This window comes from Anoplolepis gracilipes, chromosome 16 (genome assembly GCF_047496725.1).
Source record: "Anoplolepis gracilipes chromosome 16, ASM4749672v1, whole genome shotgun sequence".
NCBI lineage: Eukaryota > Metazoa > Arthropoda > Insecta > Hymenoptera > Formicidae > Anoplolepis > Anoplolepis gracilipes.
Window position 1 is genome coordinate 4,349,129 of NC_132985.1, and position 21,058 is coordinate 4,370,186.

Genomic DNA, 21,058 nt, shown 5'->3' on the forward strand with positions numbered 1-21,058 from the left:
TATTATTTCGTTACACTCTCTATTGATATAAAGAATATAAAGCAAGAGAATGCTACGATATCACTAAACTATTTAAATCTTCTATTACATCATTCTTTTATTCCACATTAATAATATATAGCACAACTAAAGATGTGTATATTATTTAAAACTTTGCAATAGAAAATGTTTATAAAATGTTACTAATATTAAAACAAACACTGAATATGGAACAAGAACATGGAATATGGATTAAGAACATTTTGCTTTCGTTCAGATAGAGATTTGATTTATGGAAATAATTTACGATATAAAATAAAATATTAAACTCTTCTGATTTGTTTTTTAATTTTAATTAAAAACGAAAAGGAAAGGAGACTTGAAATAATTTTTGGGTTAAGAAAAATTTGCTTTTTTTAAGATTCAGATTTATTAAATACGCTTCTGTGATATATTAGTTTACTATACGTATCATACACAATGTACATATATACAGCTTATATATATAATTAATTAAGGACGAAACACTGTGCAATATATTTTTGCGATTGTTCACAGTATCATGATCTCGCATTTTATTCTTCGATTTATTATGACATCAAACATCATAATAATTATCAGCAACGTTATCAGCATAGTACATGTGTTATCGATGTACTATTTTACGATAAAGAATTTAAGTTTAACAATTTACAAAATCTGTTAATATCAACGAAATCATTCCGTAGCAAGTTTTCATATAATTAACACTTTCCAAGTAAATGTACAAGGAAATTATTGAAAAAATCATATTCCGATGAAGATTATATTCAAATTTACGCTACGAAGATGACGTAGTCAGTCATTAAATGTATTCTTCGAACTGGGCACTTGTTTCCTTTTTTGCGCAAATCTATTGCGAAAAGCGAAAATGTCGCACCAGATAGTCGAGAAATAGACCACAATTGCGTAGCGATATACATGTAGATATATCTTGCAATTATAGAATTATTTGAGAATCTATTAAACACACCATATATATCATGAATCTTCCAAAAAACACGAGAAACATATGTGCGGAATTACATATTAGTTGTGAACTAATCAATTACGAACTGACTCACTCACTTTTGATTTTGAATTTGTCTATTTTATATTTTTAAAAAAGATATTTCTGAACATAGTCTTGATTTGTTTTAATTTTGAAATTATAAGCGTTTGCCCTAATTTTTAAATAACTTTTTAAAGATTTAGTGCATATATGTATTTTTGGATTTCTCTATTTTTTTCCAATTTCAAGATTATGACCCTTCGGAACTCTGCGTGTCTACTTTATACACGCACCTACACATGCATAATGAAAACAATAGAATCATGAATTCGACTTTAATTCATTGGCAGTAATTCATTCTCGTGTGATCTATTATCGAAAAGTTCGAACAAAGACGTTAAATGTGCGTAAATTTAATTATATGGTAGTTAGGACGACACCGTGCACTTCAGGATTAAATCGGAACTCTTTAAATTTACGATATTCTTTTCTACGACACACGTTCTAAAGACTAAATTCGAACTCTACGTAAATCACCGGGATATTGTATGTAGTAACAAGTTTGTACAAATACCTTATTTCTCGTAAGAACGCGACATCGATATCGTTTAATAAGATACTTCTTTTCTATACGTTTTTATATCTATAATTTTAATTTATTTATTCACGTCAATCTCTAGTTCATATGCGAAATTAGCTCGTACGCGAAAGCGATCTTTGGTTTTTGACAGTATATTCGCACCGTCTTTAATTTTTTTTTTTTTTTTTTTTTATGAATATCAACACCGGCCCCAATAACTTTCAATTGCAGCGCATTGAACTTCAGTTTATTTTAATTCAGAAACTGAAGAATTGCTAGGGAGAGACGGGCTCGCAGTTTTTTAATTATCTATGTTTTCATTAAATTACTTTGCGTCATCATTAATTTTCCACACTTACTTGCATTTTGAACGTTCAGGTTTTATTATTCTTTAAATTGTCGATATCGACATTTTGTTTTTTAGATAAATATTCGTTTATACGCAATAATATGTCCTACGTAAGTTATTTTATGTAATAATATGTCGTGATATTTGCTTATCTTTTGAAATGTTAAGATTTGATTGCGACATTTTTTAAGAATATTTGTTCCACGTTATTAATGAATTTATCTTGCTATGTTTTATATGCTTGATATATTCCATCGTCTATGTGTTTGAATGTTCGTTAATTTTTCTTCCATTTGTTAAAGTTTTTATTTTCTATGCACGTTTTTATCCCATGCGACAAGAAGAATGCGTGTACATCTTAAACGAGTATTTATTGCTGTCGTAAAACAGCAGTCAATTTTCCGCATCAAGTTTCGACAATAGAATTTTCCTTTTAAAAAGATTGATCGTTTTAAAACGTTGTCATTTTTCAAACAAGTCAGTATCATTGAACGCGTGATGTGTTTTATGAAATGCTATAAAAATCGTGTTTTATTCAAAGGTCTCGGAATACACACGATTATTGTTGAAATTTATTCAATTGTCAGCTGGTCACGCTTTTTATAATTTGAAAGGACTTGATTTTTTGTCTCGCTTTAATTTTGTCGCACATTTGAATTGTATCAGAAGAGTCCAAGTGGATATGCAATTATTCACTAACACTCGAGAAATATATATAGAGTTGAAAGAACCGATGTCTTAAAATTATTTCTCGATCATTCTTCCTCTTTTCAGTTGATTGCAGTTTATTCTCAATTATATTATAACTTTTCATGTCCATTTTTTTGCTTCAACTCTTTATCTTTCTGAATGGATTTTCCATAGTATTCATAGTTAATCTACAATCATTAACACATAATCATCGTACACACTATCGTGTGTATCATCATGAATTTTCGTGCACTTTTCGCGCTCAACATTGCTAAAAATTTTTTTTTCCATCTCGAGTTTCTCACGTCTGTCCGATCGATTATATTCACATCTTATCACAGCAGCGTCTTTATCGCCGATGATTCACGAGATGATCATTCACCGCGCGGATCGTTTCTCTCTTGTCCAAATTTTTTTTTCTACCACCAATACTTCTGCATGTATGGCATCGGGACTTGGCCGCTTCCTGGGTACGTCGCTGGCTCCATCAGCTTGGATTGACAGGGCTTACCGTCTCTCACTAGCACCGGAACAGCGACCCGCCTGGGCGAGCATCCGCTACCGCCGGCCTCGACGCGCTCACTCGCCGCCCTCTTCGTCTTGTACCTGTGATTCTGGAACCAGATCTTCACCTGAGTGGGTGTTAGACGGATGATGGAGGCCAGGTGTTCGCGTTCGGGCGCGCTCAGGTAACGCTGCTGACGGAAGCGTCGCTCCAGCTCGTAGGTCTGCGCCTTGGAGAACAGAACCCGTCGTTTTCGCTTCTTGTGCTCGGTCTCGTGGGGCTGCGCCGTCTCGTTTCCGACCTGCTGTTCGTCTTCGAAGTCCTGCGACTCCTCGTCCTTGGACGACTCGTGACTGTTCTCCTGCTGCGACGGGAACGACATGTCCGAGATCGCCGGGCTCGTCGAGTCCGGTTGTTGGAGAACTGAAACATGAAAAAATATCATCGTGATATTAATTTTCATTTCGAAAAAAGGATGCTATTTTGTACGATAAATTCTGACGTAGCGTAGACATCAATTAGATTGTTCGTATTTTTATTAAATATATTAATTATCGAGTTGACTTTTTATTATACATGACAATTGCGTGTGACTCGGGTTTGTTAGTGTAACTGTAGACTATTGTAGAAATAAGTATGTTAAATGACGTGATGGAAGTATAGTGTTTAGTAAGTGACCGACTCAATTACTTGATTGACGATAGCCAACTGCAGCTGCATTTCGACTCAGCCGGCGCCGTCGATTGCTCTTAGCGTTGATTACCAGCAGATGCACGTCTTGATTTTTAATAGTTCTTCTAATCACTACCGATGAATTATATCAATATTCAATCTCATGATCACTACACGTGCTTAATTAAACTTCATTTTCTCTAGATATACACAGAAACTTCTAGCTCTCTTGCGATATTCCGAGATTCTTAATTATTTTTTTTACACTAAACTATATGAGAATTATTTAATCGATTACAAACATAAAAACGATCAAATGTCAATACCGTTGTTACAGTTTATAAATTAATCGCTTGCAATATCTAATTAAGGATTATTAAATAATGAATGCGAGAATGCAACAATAATAAAATAAATATAATTTTACTAACGCGGTAATTATACTACGAGCAATAATTTGATTCGTCCGATAGCAAAGTGGTAAATGTTACGATTTGGTTCGGGGTATCAGCTAATTTAATGTACAACGTCGGGATACTGGCTTTCGCCGTGGTACAATATGCTTTTGTGAGCGACCCCCGGGGACCCGCTCAAGGAGGGTGTGAACCAATATAAAGCCTATTTGATACCCCTGCTTCGGACCCCATGGGATCAACCATATCATTTTCATGGGAGATTAGGCCATACTCCCAGTCGCACTGTGATTTCAATTAGACACTCGCCGCTAACTAATGTCTCCGAAGAAAGCTACGCGACAACAGTAGGATTATCTCACCTTCTTGAATTGCTAGTAATTTTTTTAGAAATTTTGCTTAAATCCAACATATCATATATACATGTACTATCATTATTATTTTAATTTAAACTCGTTTATTTAAAGAAACAAATAAAATTAGAATTTAATCTTCTTTTGTTTTATTCCTTGTGAAAATAAAGTCAAAATAAGTCACGATAATATTTTTATATCTTGTTTGATACTCTAGTATGTTGTCGCGTGTGTGTATTTAATAATTTCTATTATGATTCTTGTTCCCCCAAGTATATAAGTCTGCAAAGTCATTGAGACCATATTTAAATCAGTCCAGAATTTTGAGAAATCTTCAGAGTGAGTTATACACTATCGAATGAACAATGTAAACGTCCGATGTAAAAGAGATCCACTCAATCGTGCGTGTCCCCTCTATACTATATCTGCTACAGGACGACCGCGATTATTCGCAGGCAACGCGTTTCTCATGTCGGTTCGACACGTCGTCCGGATTTTTCGCTCGTGCGAACCGTGACCGCGCGAGAGGAAGATAAAAAGGAGCGGGATAGGTCGCCGACGAATTTTTTGGGCGTGACGATCCTGATTTAACGAGGGCCGGGGCCCGGGGGGCCCCCGCCGGCCGCGCATCTGTCCCCCGGTACGACATCTGTCCTCATTCGCGGACCAATCGCCGTGCGGTATCCAGGAGAACCTTTTACAGCACCATTAGATCCTGCTTAACCCTCGCGGACCAATTGTAGGGTGTTAAATAAATAAGGGTTTCCATCTCGCGCCCTTCCGCCCGCAAAAGCGCGCGCGCGCGCGTGTGTGTGTGTGTGTATGCGTGCGTGCGCCCTTTCTACCAGCGCGAAGAAAGGGGGCGAGAAATCTTGCATTTGGAAAGTGCAGCGATTGAATTCAGCTGTGGTCCATTCTTTAGGATGCAATTGACGTTTTTGACGAATGGAAAATTTATTTATTCTCGCTTTTTTTAAAAAGTTAATTATTTTTCGACATATAATGACGTAAATGCGCCCGCTAAATTATACAGTTTGTCGTTAATTTTTGTTATCGCACATGCCCCTAATGTTCCAAACAATTAAATAAAGTATAACATGTTCGCACTCACCATTCACCTCTTCCACCAAGGGTTGAGATAATGCTGTTGGTAGTGCTGGTCCAGCTGGCCAGCCTAATAATCCAGGCGGGGGTGGCGGCAACGTACCCCTATTCAGATTAGCGTGCATAGCCGGTTGCAGCATGGCGGTCGTGTGTTCCAGAAATTGTTGATAAGCTAATGGCACGTCGCTTGCCGTTGGTAAAATCGTCGTGGCACCTGAAACACAATCCCAGAATTTGTCAGTTTTTCTTTCCTAATAGTTAAAACTTTATAAGCAAAAAAAAAAAAAATGAGAAACTTTACAATTTTCCTCCCGATTTTAAAGCTTTAATATATTTTTTTTTTATTTTGACAATATGTATTAATATCAAATTAAAATCGGATCAACTCAAATTTCTATGATCTATATTACTTCATAAATTTGATATTTGTCGAATTTTACCAATTGTTAAATTATTAATTAGCAACGCAGTTATGTAACGAGATGTGAAATTGTGTGTTTTTTTTAATTATACTAATGCATCTATTATTTTACATAATAACTTTCCGTACCTTGCGCGTCCGTTTCTTCTTGCGACGGCTTCGCATCGTTTAATTCCAAAATGTCACTAATAGCGAAACCGGATGTCCGAGCTGGCATTTTTATAGTTTCCAGCAGCCTGCAACAAAAGATTACTTGGTTATTAAAATTTTAATTAAAAAATTACTAAAAATGATATTAATAGAAAGTATTATAATATTTTAATAAAATATATAGAATGATTTTTAATTGTCACACTTAAGGGGTCCAAACCAAGAAATGAAATGTGTAAAGATAAATTGTTTAATTAGTTTATTAGATTTTAATCTGCATGTTAGTGAAACAGTCAATTCGCATATCAGAATGGAAATATATATATGTAATATACTATGATAAATATATATATAAAAAATATGGACAGTGTATAATAAAAGGATATAAGTAAAATGATAGAAAAAAGTCGATTTAAAAGAATTTTCTAACAAATTGATTTGAAATTAGACGTCCCTACTATAATACACGTCTGGTATTAGAAACTTGTGATTAATTAATTTATCGCACATAATTTTTGTTCTAATGAAACGGACATGTGTATATATGGTCACAGTTTATCTCAGGATTTTTAGATAAACATAAGTATATCCGCGGGCGGATTTTGCGAGTCGGAAAGTCTGGCACAAAGGTGTTTTTCGACAGTGAAAATCCAATTTTAAAGGAGCCGTTACTGACCCTAGAAGCTGCGTGACCGTCAAGAAGCCATCGGCTCTTTTAGGAGCCGATTAGAGAGACGTTTTCGAAAGTATACCTGCTTATACCCGCACGTTTATTCTTAAGCAACCTGTCGGACCTGCGTGTAGAAATGAATTTTTGGATCCGTTCGCACTAAGCTGTGCGAGTCATTATCGAGACACGTTCGGTCACGGTTCTTAAATGTTCTCGACACGAAGCGCGGGTGTTTCTGAATGAGCTTCCTTCCTGGGGACTATTTACAGACTACCGTCTGAAAAAACTTATGCCAGAAGTTTGCGACGAGAAATAAACCGGCAGTTTTTAGTTAAAGACGTGGAAAAGTTTCGGCGAACATTGATCACTAAATACGATTACTATAATTTTATATTTTGCTAATGTCTGATTATATGCCCTTCTTATTTACAGATAAGTTAAGACTATTGAGTGTTGGATTGTGTTAATAACCACTATCATAATTAAAAACACATTTTTTTTTTCTATTTACAACTATTTACTGTTTACATTCATTTGTGACTTAATTAATGACTTTTACATTAAATCTCAAATTTATTTATTTATTTTATTTATCGGATTTTCGTAATTTTTACTTGATCATGAAAAGATTAAAATTAAAATAACATGAGCAAATTGTCTCCTCGCAAGAAACTGATAATTATTTGAAAGTACCAGCGTTGAAATCGCCCGCGATTTCAACCTCTCAATTATGATGCTTTTTATGTCATTTCAATTAACGTAAAAGAATCATTATAGAAATAACGAAATGTAACTTTTCTTACTTCATTATTGACAAAATTAATTGTGCAAAAATATATAATATATAATTTAAAAAAATATAGTGTAATATATTTTCTAAAATATGTAAATTGCAGAAATTCTAAAGTGAAAATTTAAAATGTCTATATTAATATATAGTTATAAAATATTTTTTTCATTAAAGTAAAAATATTTTAAACAATGTACTTTTGAATTTCTTTCATGCTACAATACATAAATATACGTAGGGCTATTTATATAATATTGAACAATTACATAAACAATTTTATGTAATTATGTAAATAGTTTAATAGTGATTTCTTGGTATGGCAAAGTTTAATCGATAAATAATGCATGTCTAATATATTATCGATTGATATACGATATTGCATGATATATCTTAATAAAGCCACGTGTAAGAATTTAATCAGCAAAATCCCCGATTAATCCTCAAAGTAAAGATTATCAATTATCATAATCATTCTTCACTTATTTGTCGAATACATTATTATATCATTTTTAATTTAATAATTGTAATGTGTGTTTTTTTATATTATCTCTTGCCTCAATTACGTGTGTGTGTACGTATAAAAAAATTAATTAAACATATTCAGTTATTATATTTAATATATGTATTATAGTATATAATGTTTAATCCTTATTTTTCTATAATAAGTGACTTGCAAGAAAAAGTAAAGAAAATGATTCAAATTGTTTTGTAGTTCTCCAAGCAAACTAAACACACTAAATTTCTACTAATATTATTTATTTACCTAGTGTTCAATGCAAGCTGACTGTACCAAACATGATTTAAAAGACTAGCCGGATACGGTAGCAGCGGCCAGGGCAAAATCTTATTCTTGTCCACCATTTTGAAAAGATTTTGAGTAGTTGTTATTTTAGCGTCAGTACATGTTAAATCTTTCACCGATAACACATCTTTAAAAGTCTATTTGAATCACGAATCCGATTCTTATTTATAATTTTTCTCTTCTCTTTCTTTTTCAATTTTTTAATAATATTTAAAATTGAAATTAACTTTCAATCTTAACAACTTGAAAGACTTTTTTTTCTTCTTTACTTCGGACAATACGTACGAAACCTATCGAGTCTCTTTTACTTAGAAAAGGGATAAAAGTTTACTTATTTTTATTCTTCTTTCAGAGAAGAATTAATAATATATTAAATGTTTTTATTTATTTATTTATATAATATGTTTATTTATTTTCCTTTGCATTTTTTATTAAAGTTTCTTGGAAACCTTTTTTATTTCTTTGATTTTTTTCTGATTGCAACTGCCCAACTTTGCATATCTCTGATTTTCTATTTTCACTCTTTTTCCATCATATGTCACTATCATAATTCTTCGTTTCAATATCACCAACTTTGACTTTTCACGACAAGAGCTCACAGATCTCGTAGTAAAAGTCCTTATGCTAGCACAAACATAATAACCAGTCCGACAAGTAATCCAATGTCCATTCACTGATTTTTGTATCGCACTCGCGACTGTCAGTCATTACTGATTCCGTCCGAAAAACCCGTAAAGCAGGCCATAATTCCTCTTTGAAACTACTAAAGGACACTTCTTGTAATTTTTAAGTGTCCTCGACGAGCACTTGACGACTAGTGTTCGTTCGTAGGTCGCTCGTCAAGCACCCTCGAAGCGTAGGGCGGATTCTACATTGGGGCGGGATTTCACGTTCATCCCCTCCCGTTTGCTAGCTTTTCGCATCCCACCCTGCTACCCGGCGGTAACTTACAGTAACTTTCCGGCGGGAGAAGCTCAGGATAAAAGAACGTTGCTGTTTCGTTTCTCGTTTAATAATTTATCATCTCTTCAAAAGCTCCCTCTGTTTAAAAAATAAATGCAGTGCTGATGATAATGTAATATTCTGATGAATGTTCAGTGGTTTTATCTTATTCGAACCGCAAGTAGTTTATTTAATTAATTGAATTGATAACTTTACATTCACCGATACGAGCTGCCTTTCTTTTATGCATGTGCTATAAAATGCTTAAAATATAATAATCAAAGAATATTTGTAGAAGAGCACTTGTCTCGCTTTTCACATATTAAAGGTTAATCTCCATAATGTTTTGATTTTTAACCAACTAGTTTTGATTTTTATTTTTTAGTCCAAAATAGGCAACTGATTTTAGTTAATTCAGAACACTTAAAAAATATTTAGGTTTTTCAATATTCTTTCTCTTTCTCCCTCTCTTCCTTTTAGAATTGCATAAGACTATACCGTTTAAGTTAAATTAGAATTCTTCTTAATATACATAAAAAATTTTTATTCTTATATTGATATATTCTATAGAATATCTTATAATCAAGTCAGCTTCTCTCAAGAAAAATTCAAGATATTTCTTATTTTTTTTAGACTCATCGAAAATATAAATCATACAACTTAATCTACAAACTTAATGATTAAAGTAAAATACAAGTATAAAATAATTTTTATTCCTTTTTCTTAGAATAATTTAACAATGATAGAAAACAGTATGAGTGATACTAAAGTATAATTCACACTGTAATTATTTTAGCAAATAAATAATTCACTAATTAATACAGTTTTTCAGACTATTTATAACTATATTTTTATTAACAACTGTCGTCTAACACTTTGTCTAATTGAGCTTTCATAATATATAAAAATAAGAATTATATATAAAAACATTTTTTTATTTTCTTCGTCGTGTCAATCCGATAAAATTCCTTGCCACTCCGAGCGATTCTGGTAATATTACGGGGGTAAGTTACCGAGGGGTGGTACCATCAGCCAGCCAATGGGATGGTCGCGTGTCGGGGAACCGTCGCCCAGCGGCCCGGGGGTTGATTTCAATCCAGCCCGACGAGCGAGCCAATCGGCGAGCTTCATCGATCAGGGGGCTTTTTACACCGAGAGCATACTTTACGTCGAGTGTTAATGTGAAAGAGCATTAGTGGTGCTTTTACTGTGTCATTTCGATTTTTCACTCGTTTCCCTTACCTTTCCCCTAGCCTCTTCCCTCTGTTACCGCCCTGTTTTTCTCTCTTTCCCTCTCTCTTTCTTTCTCCCCTTGTGCCACTCAGATCGTTGCCTATTGATACGCAAAACTGGGTTAGAAACGTGGTCGCGACTTATGGCCGAGTGTTACACAAACGCAAACCAGATACGTATGATCGACCAGCTTGATTGTCCTCTTTTAGGGACTTGTTTGTTCGATCAAAAAATCGAAGGGTGCGAAATGGAGTTTAATTGAAGGCAGGCATATATGTATGCCTAATTTTACAAAAACAGAGATATTCCAGCAAAGTAAATTATGAATTGTACCTTCGCATTATATACATTGTTAATTTTTTAATTTTAACAGCGTGATGATATTAAATGAAGTCTTTTAAATGAGTTTTCTTTTCGAGATAGATTATTCAAGCAAACGCCGGAAGGTACAGGTACTCGCGAAACTGATCAAATGTTTTAAAAACTTTATAGAAGTTTCTAATATCAGGAGAAGGAAGAAATATAAGAAAGAGAGAGAGGGACAAACAGAAATAAAGAGAAACTAACAGAGATTTTTATAACATATATATTGTGTAAGAGAATAAAAATTATAAAATAATACAAATTTCTAAATAATTAAAAAAATATTTTCGAAATATTTAATTTTAATATCACGAATCACAGTATATATTAAAATATACTTGTAAAAAGCAAGTATAAGGAAAATATATATATTACATTTTGATTTAAAAAAATTCCTATAAATAAATTATCAGCCTTTTTTGTGTCTTATATCAACACGATCTTTTTAGAAGTGGCCGGACAAAAATTCATAAGACGCGAGATTGAATTGAAATTATCAATCTAAAGTTGTAATCGAGGAAGCAGACGGATAAAGTAAGAAATCAAACTATTTAAATAAATCCGGATACACTGTGTGCCGGCATAATTCAGGCGGAAATCGTGTGACGGCTAATTTTATAATGGCACATTTATTACGCGCACATTCCGTGACGATGGATCCTTTTTTTCTCCGCTAATCTTGACGTTGGCGCGCGAGAAAAAAGAAAACACGTCATCGGCGACAAGGCTGACCTGATTTCTTTTTTATACCACCTACTTATTATTCGCGAACACGCATTTGTTACGTCGGTTAAACGATAGATAAAAGCCCCTGTTGTTTCGCGCGATTATCATTCGGTGCGCGACACGCGTATCTTTATCCGTCGCAATATTACGCGCAGAAATAATAATTCCGTGGACTCTGATGTGCGATTCGATCGAATCGAATTCATTTTGCAACCTTCTTTTGCGATGTTTCGATTGTAGATAAAATATTATCGTCGTAATGCGGAGCCGTATTATACGTTAGGATCGCATGGCATTATTGATTGCTAAAAGTAAAGATATCAAGATATTGTTGGAAATTATCGTGCGTCACTAGATATTTTTTGTAAAATGTATAGAAAACATACAAGATACATTTTATGGGAAGCTGATTAATTTTTGAAGCATTAAAAACTTTGTGAATCTCTAATTCAAATAAATTTTACTTTTATATTTGTATACTAATGTCTCTTTACAAAGATTTTTTTAGGCAAAGATGGATTTTCTATTATTTTTTAACTATAAATTTTTACATGTCTGTGAAAATATTTAAAATGTTATAAAGTACTTAATACAAATTAGTATTAAAATTTATTTAACTATAACATATTTTAAAATGAAATCTCGGTGAAGAAAATTTTTTTTAATGCGCCGAAAAGTAATTATTTTTACGAGAAGAGAGAATGTATACTATATTAAATTATATAATAATTTATTTTATTAAAATTAAGGAACATATATATATATATACACAAAGACTTAATTAAAAATTAAACACTTCTCAAGTTTTAAATTATAATAAAATTATGGCGGTAAGAGCAGTAAATTACACACGGGTTTTGCAGTATATCAGTTAAAAATAAATAAACATTATTAAATTAAATTATATAGAATTATAATTGAATTTATTATTAAATTAAATTATATAGAAAAACATTTAATGAAGTAAATTATATTAAGACATTAAATTATAATCTAAAATAATGTGTGCCCAAACGTTTCGATCTTTGTCGACATTCTCTTCAGTGCAATAATTTAAAAATGAATATTCTAAGACATTTATGATGAAAATGTGGCGCTATATTCAATAATTTGATTTGAGTAGAGTCTCGTGTAAAAAATATAATGCCTCGAATATCAACATGAAAGATGATGACGATCGGTCCACAATGATTTTGAATAGAATCTTGTGGTTCATCATCATCAAAGATAGTGTTGACTATAATTGTTATATAACGTTAAGAGATGTAAATATAGTTAAAGGCATATATAAAGATAGAATAATAGACTTACTTGATACTGTCTACTATTGATAATAACAACAAAATTCAGAGATATCGTGCTGTTTCGGCAACACATCAATAGGTAAGAAAAATAAAAACAAAAATACAAACGTTACAAAGATTGACGACAATGGTACTCAACATCATGTGTTGGAATTTTAAAACATAAAAACCAATACGTTACAATTAAATTGATTTAACATTTCTTGAAGGATTCTATAATCGAGAAATAAGAAGGATGAGCATTTCGGACATCAATTTTTTTACACAACAAGACTCCCTGTCAAGAACTTGTGTCTTAGAATATTCATTTTTAAATTATTACACTGAAGAGAATGGAGATCGAAACATTTACGCATACATTATTTTAGATTATAATTTAATTTCTTATGTAATTTACTTCATTAAACGTTTTTCTATATAATGTCTATATTGATTTCTAACTAATTACAACCCATGTAATTTACTGCTCTTACCGCTATAATTTTATTGTAATTTATATACAAAGATAATAAAGGGAGATAAAAGTTTTAGTGATGTGAAAATTTTTCTACAATTCGTGTTTTTCGAAGTTCTTAATTTATCCTGCCTGACTATTCTCTGTGTTTCGTTAAATTTAACAAAATATTTGGATATTTCGTTTTAAACGGGAGACCACATTTTTTTTTTATCTCGATCTAGTTGACGCTCTGAAATTGATGATTCGTCGGATTCATGTCGTGTCATTGAATGGAGAGTCACAGGTTGTATCCAATCGCGAAGAGATGCGCACCTGAATGCGGGTCCACTCACAATAAATACACACGCGTACCGACAGTAGCACGGTGGAAAATGGGGTTTCGAAAAGCGCGATTCAGAAGCCAGGAACAGGTAAGAGGCAGGAGCGAGACGACAGAGCGAGTTTCCGGTTTATTCAGACCGGTTCTCGTACAATCGCGCGGCTTCGCCGCACATAAAGTCAAAAAGTGCGGAAGAGGGTGGACCCGACTTTCCTGATTTTTTTTCTCATGGCCGTGTCTTGACCGTCAGATTTATTTCTGGAAATAAAAATTATCGTCTACCGGAAACTGGTAAGATATCTTTAGTGATCAATTTGCTAAGAGATATTTAGTTAATATTTTTATATACCTAAATAAAAATTTATTTCATTAAGGTGGCAATTATTTATTACAAACGTGAAACTTTTGTATAAAAAAATATTTTTAAGAATTTATTATTTTCAATAATTGGCATTATTGGCATTGTTTAATTGCTTGTCCAAGAAAAGAATAATGAGGAATTGTTTTTTATATTATTTTTTAATTAAGGTCAACATGTTATGCTTTTCGAAAATTGTAAGTAGTATATAACTAGTTATTTTATGTATTATTATACTAAATGATTGTATAACAATTATGCATGTGGTAGAGTAATAAAGTATTATTTAGAAATTAAAAAAGGATTAAGGAAGAATTATTTGTGGAATAATAATCTGTTTCTTTAGATATTCAAAATCAGATATCAAGATTGCAGTACATTATTTATGTAACTTATTATAATTCTATATAATCGATAACATTATCAAATAATTATCGATACATAAATTTGTAAAAATATCAATAGTCTTACAAAATCATTATTATGTACTCTCTTAAACTAAATCAGCGAAAATATCACCGATTAAAACAGCGACAAGATTTTATCCAAGATCAATAAGTATTTCACTGATCTTCAGTGAAGACACTCGCACTTTTCTTCTATACGTCTTATATTTCATAGATTAGAGCTTAAGCAAGGCATATTTTAGTTCTTCGCCGGTCTCATCATCTAACTCGGTTAGAATCGTGTTCAAGACGAGAAAGAGATCCGAGAGACGTTTGTCGTTTTCCGCAATTCCACCCTGTTCTCTCTTTCTCTCTTCCTCTTTCGTTCTTCATTCTGGGAGTTCTGAGCGTGGGCGGGAAAAAATGGAAGAGTCTCGAGCTCTTCGGGCAATCGAGCAACATTTGCCGAGCTCCCACGACTGTTTGGCGATAGCTGTGCCAACTTGTTTCGAGCACGCAACCCAATTTGTCTGCGTCTCATTGTTTTACTACCCCCTCCCCCGCGACCGCCGCGATGCAGTCTCTCACTCCGTTCCCGCCGCGTCGCCGTCATGTGAAAACCGGGGTTGAGGGGATCGTGCCGCGAATTATTACAATCCTCCAATGATCGAGTGGGGATCTTTCTGAACATTCTAGTTTAATAACGTTTCTGTATGCATATGTCGCGAGCATTACAATGGAAATTTAACTCGATGTGGAAATAATTCGATTCAAAAATTAAAGAAAGGAGAGAATTATTTAAGAAAACAAAAATGTCTTATTTTACAAATACATGTTGTTTGTGCGTATACATATACACATGATATATTTATATTCTTAGTATTTTAATATATGTATTTATAATATATTTATAACATATTTATATTTATTTTTTATATTATAAAATAAATACAATAGTTTCACTATTTACGTGACTTTTTATTTTGACATATCACAGCGTTACGTTATTTTTATTTCAAAAATAAAACAAAAACTATGATAAAATAACATTAGAATCCTGATGGCTTCTATCGTGTTATTAATAATTGACATTACAATACGATTTATAGAATTGCACTGCCATTTAATCGCTGTTGCGGCCAGGTAGCCAGAGCGAAAATTCTCTTTTTCCATTTGTCATCTTATTCCTTTTCTCTTCTATTTATTCACATTGTATAGTTACAACTGTCACTTTTACCAAGTTACATTCTTTTTACAAAGTGCGGAGACGGAAACGTGTCGGAAAACCTGAAAGCAGATCCGGCAGGGTGGTCAGCGGAAAATGATCGGATTAACTCGACTTTGAAGAGGAGGCGGGATACCTTCCTTAAATAGCGGATTAACTCGGTTGTCACTCTGCGGTTGTACATTTGTCCGTTTAAGTTAAACAATATGCACATAACGATCGCACTTTAAATTCAGTGTTTAAGTTAATTTGATGTAGACAGCTAATGGTAAGCATTCCATCATTTAAATTTATTTTGGCTCTTAAGACCACGTGATAAATTTGTTTTTCGCAGGTGATAAGACTTAATATAGATAACAATAATATCCTGTAACATCATCGAAAGGATTTTCGATAGTTTGAACTATCTTTGTAATTGAATAAAAAAATTTACTCAAATTTTTATTCAAATATCTGATCAGTCATTGTAACAAGATAATGAATAATTAAATAAATAGATATCGGAAAAAGAACCTATGTATATTTTCAAGTTTGCAATAGCAAGTTGAATAGGAAATATAGTGCTAGACTTAATATATATTTTAATTTACGTTTATATATGATATTACAATTGAATTATATAATATATAATTTAATTCAACATCTGTGTAATATATATTTTTAAATATACAATAGATTCGTAATTCTGGGAGATAACATTTCATAATGGTTTTAGGAATAAGAAAAAATGTTTTAAACGTAATGTAAAATGAAAATTTACGACTCAACTATTTCTTCTCGACTCTTTTGAAACTTGAATTGTGAAGAATGAAGAGAAAAAAAAATGTCGGTAAGGTCAAATAAAACTAAATTGTCTTCATGGAAACACTCAGCAAAAGTGGCCACTTGAGATTTTGTATACGTTTGAATTCTGAATGACCGGAAACGGAAAACGTGATGTGATGAATAGACATTCTATTTTATCTGGCATTATTGTCCTAATTTTACCTGAAAGCTCGGAAACACACCTGAGACTGATCTGTATTTACTGAATACGTGCTATGAGGCTTTTTTGGAAAAATTCTCCGGACACCCCGCTAGCTTGTAATCTTAGCTGTGTGCGGTGAATTTTTCTTAAGCATTTCACAAAAGTAAAGGATCTTTTTCGAGAGTGTGCAAAGTTAAAAATAATTTAATAATGCTGGAGTACCATTGAGATCTCAAAAGTAAAAGGGCATACATTCTTTCTTTCTTCTTTATTTTTTTACTTTAAGTGGCTGTTAAACTGTAAAAAGTGGATTTTACTCTTTAAAAAAGTTTATAAAAAAGGTTTTTTTTCTAAGCTTATTTTTAATATAGGGATTTTTTATGGTGTTCCTACTAAAACTAATATAAATTCAAACGCTTTATAGTATCAAATAAGGCGATACTTTACATGGAAAAGATAGCATAAATAGTCTTAAAAAATGTAGCAATTATAAAAAGAAATTAATGTACTTAGCAATCGTGTAAATAATTGACTTGTCATTATCGCGTATTATTTGATTTTTCTCGCATTTTATATTTGATATCATCTTTCATAGTAATCTATTATTTTGTCTAACGAACAATAAAATAGAATAAAACATTATAAAACATTCTAATTTAATAATTTTCATATTAAATATATAATTCTTGATATTTCTTTACAGCCATATAACTTTTGTAGAATAAAAATACATATATTATAAAGATAAATATTAACCACGAAAGAAGTAGTCTCCACTGTATTAAAGTTATGTATTTATTAACATTTATATTTAATAAAATCAATAAAAAAAGTGCTCTTTGACGAAATAACACTCTCGTCGAAACCATCTGGAAAAAGAAGTTGAACGGAATTCGGTGGAAAGCACAATCGAGCCTTACGTTCATTCATAAGTTACTATAAAAAGGACAACGGAGGGAGAGGGGGGAGGTTGATTCACAGAAACATGAATGAACGTAGTACACGGCGATAGTAGGGATCAGGCCCCGGCAACGGGTGGGCTATCCTGGGATACTCTTTTAGGATTCTGATTCAAGGGCCTTGTCGAAAAGAAGTCCTTATTCCCTAAAGCGCGTTTTCCATCTCTTTCCTCCCCCCCTCCCCCTCTTCTCGTTTGAGCGGTATTTTGTCAGACGTGATCTAGACTTATTCGAGGCCATCAGCCACCGACGTCGTTTAAGAACCGTTTAAGATGTTATTTCAAGCATGGCAGCAGGACAATTTTACATTCACGTTCTTTTATTGGCAAAACTATTATGTGCGAAAAGGATCACGAAGTCAGATATTCTGAGTATTAAAAATAAAAATTTTAAATATTTTAAGATTAAGATTTCGATTATTTTAAAATATTTTTACATCGATTCAAGACATCTAAGAATAATTTTTATCGAGTGCTTTGCGATATTTTCGAAGGTACGCGTTATTAAATATTTGTAAAGTTATATAATTGTTAAAAATTTTTTATAGAAAATGGTAAGCGTGTGTTGTAGATGAAAAGATATATTCAGAAATCTTTGGAAAGGTTTAAAGAAAAATTTCATTATTAGATGGAAGTTATTTATTTGCTATTTAAATATTGCAAATGTTGAAAAGTTTATATTTAACAGCTCATCTTCCCAAATTTAGGGCTCCTTGGTTTACAATATATTTCAAGACGATGTTAAGGATTATTTTTAATTGATTTATCTGATTAATTTTCGAAGCGTTTTTTTTTAGCAAAAATAATAAAACAGATTATTATTTCTCGAAATTTTCTATTTTTTCTGGAAAATTTTTCTTTCATTTTGTTAATTTTTTCCGCTTCCGTGTATTTTTGTGATTAACAATAAGCCGTAAATAGAAATTGTGTGTATTAAAATAAATTATTACAAAAATCTTAATGGGATATTTTTTACGTTATATTTTTAATTATAAAGAAAATCAAATAAAAATAAAGCTTATACAGCGATACGACAAATATATGTAAAGAAAAAAATTAAGGCGGAGAAATGTGTTAAATGAAAGAATCGTCCAATTCGACGACTTGCGATTTCACAGGTGCAATGAACGGGGAAGCGGCAGAATCGTATCGTAGTAGAATACGATTAATCCGAAATTTACGATGGAAACCAACAGGTGTCGGCGCACCGCGTGCGGCACCCTCTCGTTTCTCTCGTGTGTGACCCGGCGTGTGTAACAAGGCGTACCACTCTACGCCGAAGGATTCACCTAACCGATATGCGTGACTGCTCTTAAATGTTCTCTTCCGGTTTCCGGTGCTATCTGCTTAATCAGATATGTTAATCGTCCGCATGAACGCGCGGGGAGTCGGGTGATTCGTTTTGAGATTAATGCCAGCTTTCCTTATGAAAAATTTCCTTATTAAATCAACGTTGAGAAGTAATAGAACGATCTTATCTTCTTTTTGATAAAATAAATAATTATTAAATAAAATATATAAAATAAATAATTTTCGATTAATTATATATTACTTTGTATGATTATTTATCGATAATATTAAATTAATTCTCGCGTAAGATTTATTATATTTTTTATTTAAAAAGAAAAAAGTAATATTTGAAGAATATTTTAAGATTCTTTTATCTTAAAATAATAGAATTGTATTTTTTTAACGCTAAAAGTTGTTATCTAATATTTCTGGGTTTTACTTGATGTTGTGAAAGCTAAAAAAACTAATCTTTCGCCATAATTGTAACTTTTGCTACAAAACATTACGATTTATCATTTTCATTGAATTTTTTACCTGTACTCCTCTTCGTTGCTGACGTAATCCGGCGGTATCAGATGCCAGGAAGCGTCGTAGCAATCGTCATATCCAGTTGCCATTTTTCTCACCTTCTGCCGCTTCTTGCTGTTTCGAATGTACCGGATAACGTGTCCAGGAGAAAAAGTTGAGAAAGATCCCGCGAAGATCAAAAAAGTACCGTCGGTAGATACATCAGAAATGCAGCCGGACAAATTCTTCGTATATCGTTTCAATGCCTATCTTTTTTTTTCGGATACGAAAGACCAACGTGGTTTCATAATTGTATTTCTCGAAAATTCGATGTGTGTTTCGTGCTGGAGCATGGTCGTCTATCCACCTGGAGTAACGATTTTGCGCGCCGCGAATTTTGCTTTCCAACGAGGTAGAATGCGAGGAAGGAGAGACGAAATTTTTGTATGCAACACGAAGCGATTAAATCACATATGCAATTTTCTTGAAAAAATCAATTTTGCAATATTTTATTAAAAACGTATCGTCTGATAAAATCGAACGAGCAATATAACAACGCGACTGCCAATAAGTACGAAAAATGTAGAAAGTGGTTCTCGATAGTAAAGTTCAAAAAGTGCTCACTTTTTTTTTTTAAATATCTTCGTTATATTCGTTCGGCGAGAGGTGTGTTGAGAAAACAATAAGCACTCAAATGTGAAATTTAATTTAATAATGCAGGATAGGATGCCAGATTACTCTCGTTCAGTTCGTGATAGTCGCTTCACTGAGAATTATATGGCGATATATCGATCACCTATATATTGTATCAAAAATATGGCTACTGATAGGAGCTCCGGCAACGTTATCTGAATGATAACACTCTACGTAGATTAGTTTGACTACCACAAATCGGTATTGAGGCGCCGAAATATTATCGAATCTTCTCGAGTTGTGGAAAAACGAATAAAAAATTACTACTTCCTTCGTATTTGTTTATTTGGCTTTAATCTTGCGATCATAAACTGAAAATGTAATTACTTATCAAAATAACATGTAATTATCTTAATTATATAATATTAAAAAATTAAAATGTGATTATTATGTAACATAGTTTATACATTCTGGTGTCTCAAAATCACCAGATGGCCTTTTAATAACAGTTTGTTTATAGAGTAAATTTTGAAAAAGGATGTTATCTTTTTTTTTATTACCTTTCACATTATATATATATATATCTTTGTAACCAAACCTTAAACTAAAATTGATTAAAAAGCCAACTCTAAATTGACTAAAAAGTCTATTATTTATTAAATAATATTATTTTTTAATAAATGTATTAAATATATTAAAAAGACATTCAGTGATTTTATATATTATACACAAATGTAAAGTATATCCATCTTTGAAAAGTATTGCACGTCTGCAACGCACATGTCATTTGATTAGAAAACAGGCAACCTTTATTCTTATTATATCTTATTTATCTACCGTTTGCTAGTTGTACACAGTTATGTGAGGAAAAAGAAGAAAATT

The 21,058-nt window shown here is 32.3% G+C and overlaps 1 protein-coding gene across 2 annotated transcripts; it reads right to left on the minus strand.

Moving 5' to 3' along the window:
* Positions 1 to 399: 399 nt before the first annotated feature.
* LOC140674914 (uncharacterized) lies at positions 400 to 21,028 on the minus strand. Of its 2 annotated transcripts, none has more exons than XM_072908857.1 (4): positions 19,571 to 21,028; positions 6,226 to 6,332; positions 5,683 to 5,889; positions 400 to 3,556 (listed from the first exon to the last, which is right to left on the minus strand). In XM_072908857.1, exons 1-4 carry the CDS (start codon positions 19,651 to 19,653, stop codon positions 3,048 to 3,050), a joined length of 906 nt encoding a protein of 301 aa, XP_072764958.1. In that variant the 5' UTR covers positions 19,654 to 21,028; the 3' UTR covers positions 400 to 3,047. The 2 variants fall into 2 exon arrangements, with proteins under 2 accessions (XP_072764958.1, XP_072764957.1); XM_072908856.1 differs by lacking the exon at positions 19,571 to 21,028 and adding an exon at positions 8,470 to 8,885.
* Between the last annotated feature and the right edge of the window lie 30 nt (positions 21,029 to 21,058).

What these genes read in the sequence shown, in the direction of transcription:
- LOC140674914 (XM_072908856.1), bottom strand. Translation starts at nt 8,567, where the DNA reads ATGGTGGACAAGAATAAGATTTTGCCCTGGCCGCTGCTACCGTATCCG. An exon ending in CAGCTTGCATTGAACACTAG is followed by an intron (nt 6,333 to 8,469) that starts GTAAATAAATAA and finishes CTTTTGTTGCAG; the next exon opens with GCTGCTGGAAACTATAAAAA. An exon ending in AGAAGAAACGGACGCGCAAG is followed by an intron (nt 5,890 to 6,225) that starts GTACGGAAAGTT and finishes ATTGTGTTTCAG; the next exon opens with GTGCCACGACGATTTTACCA.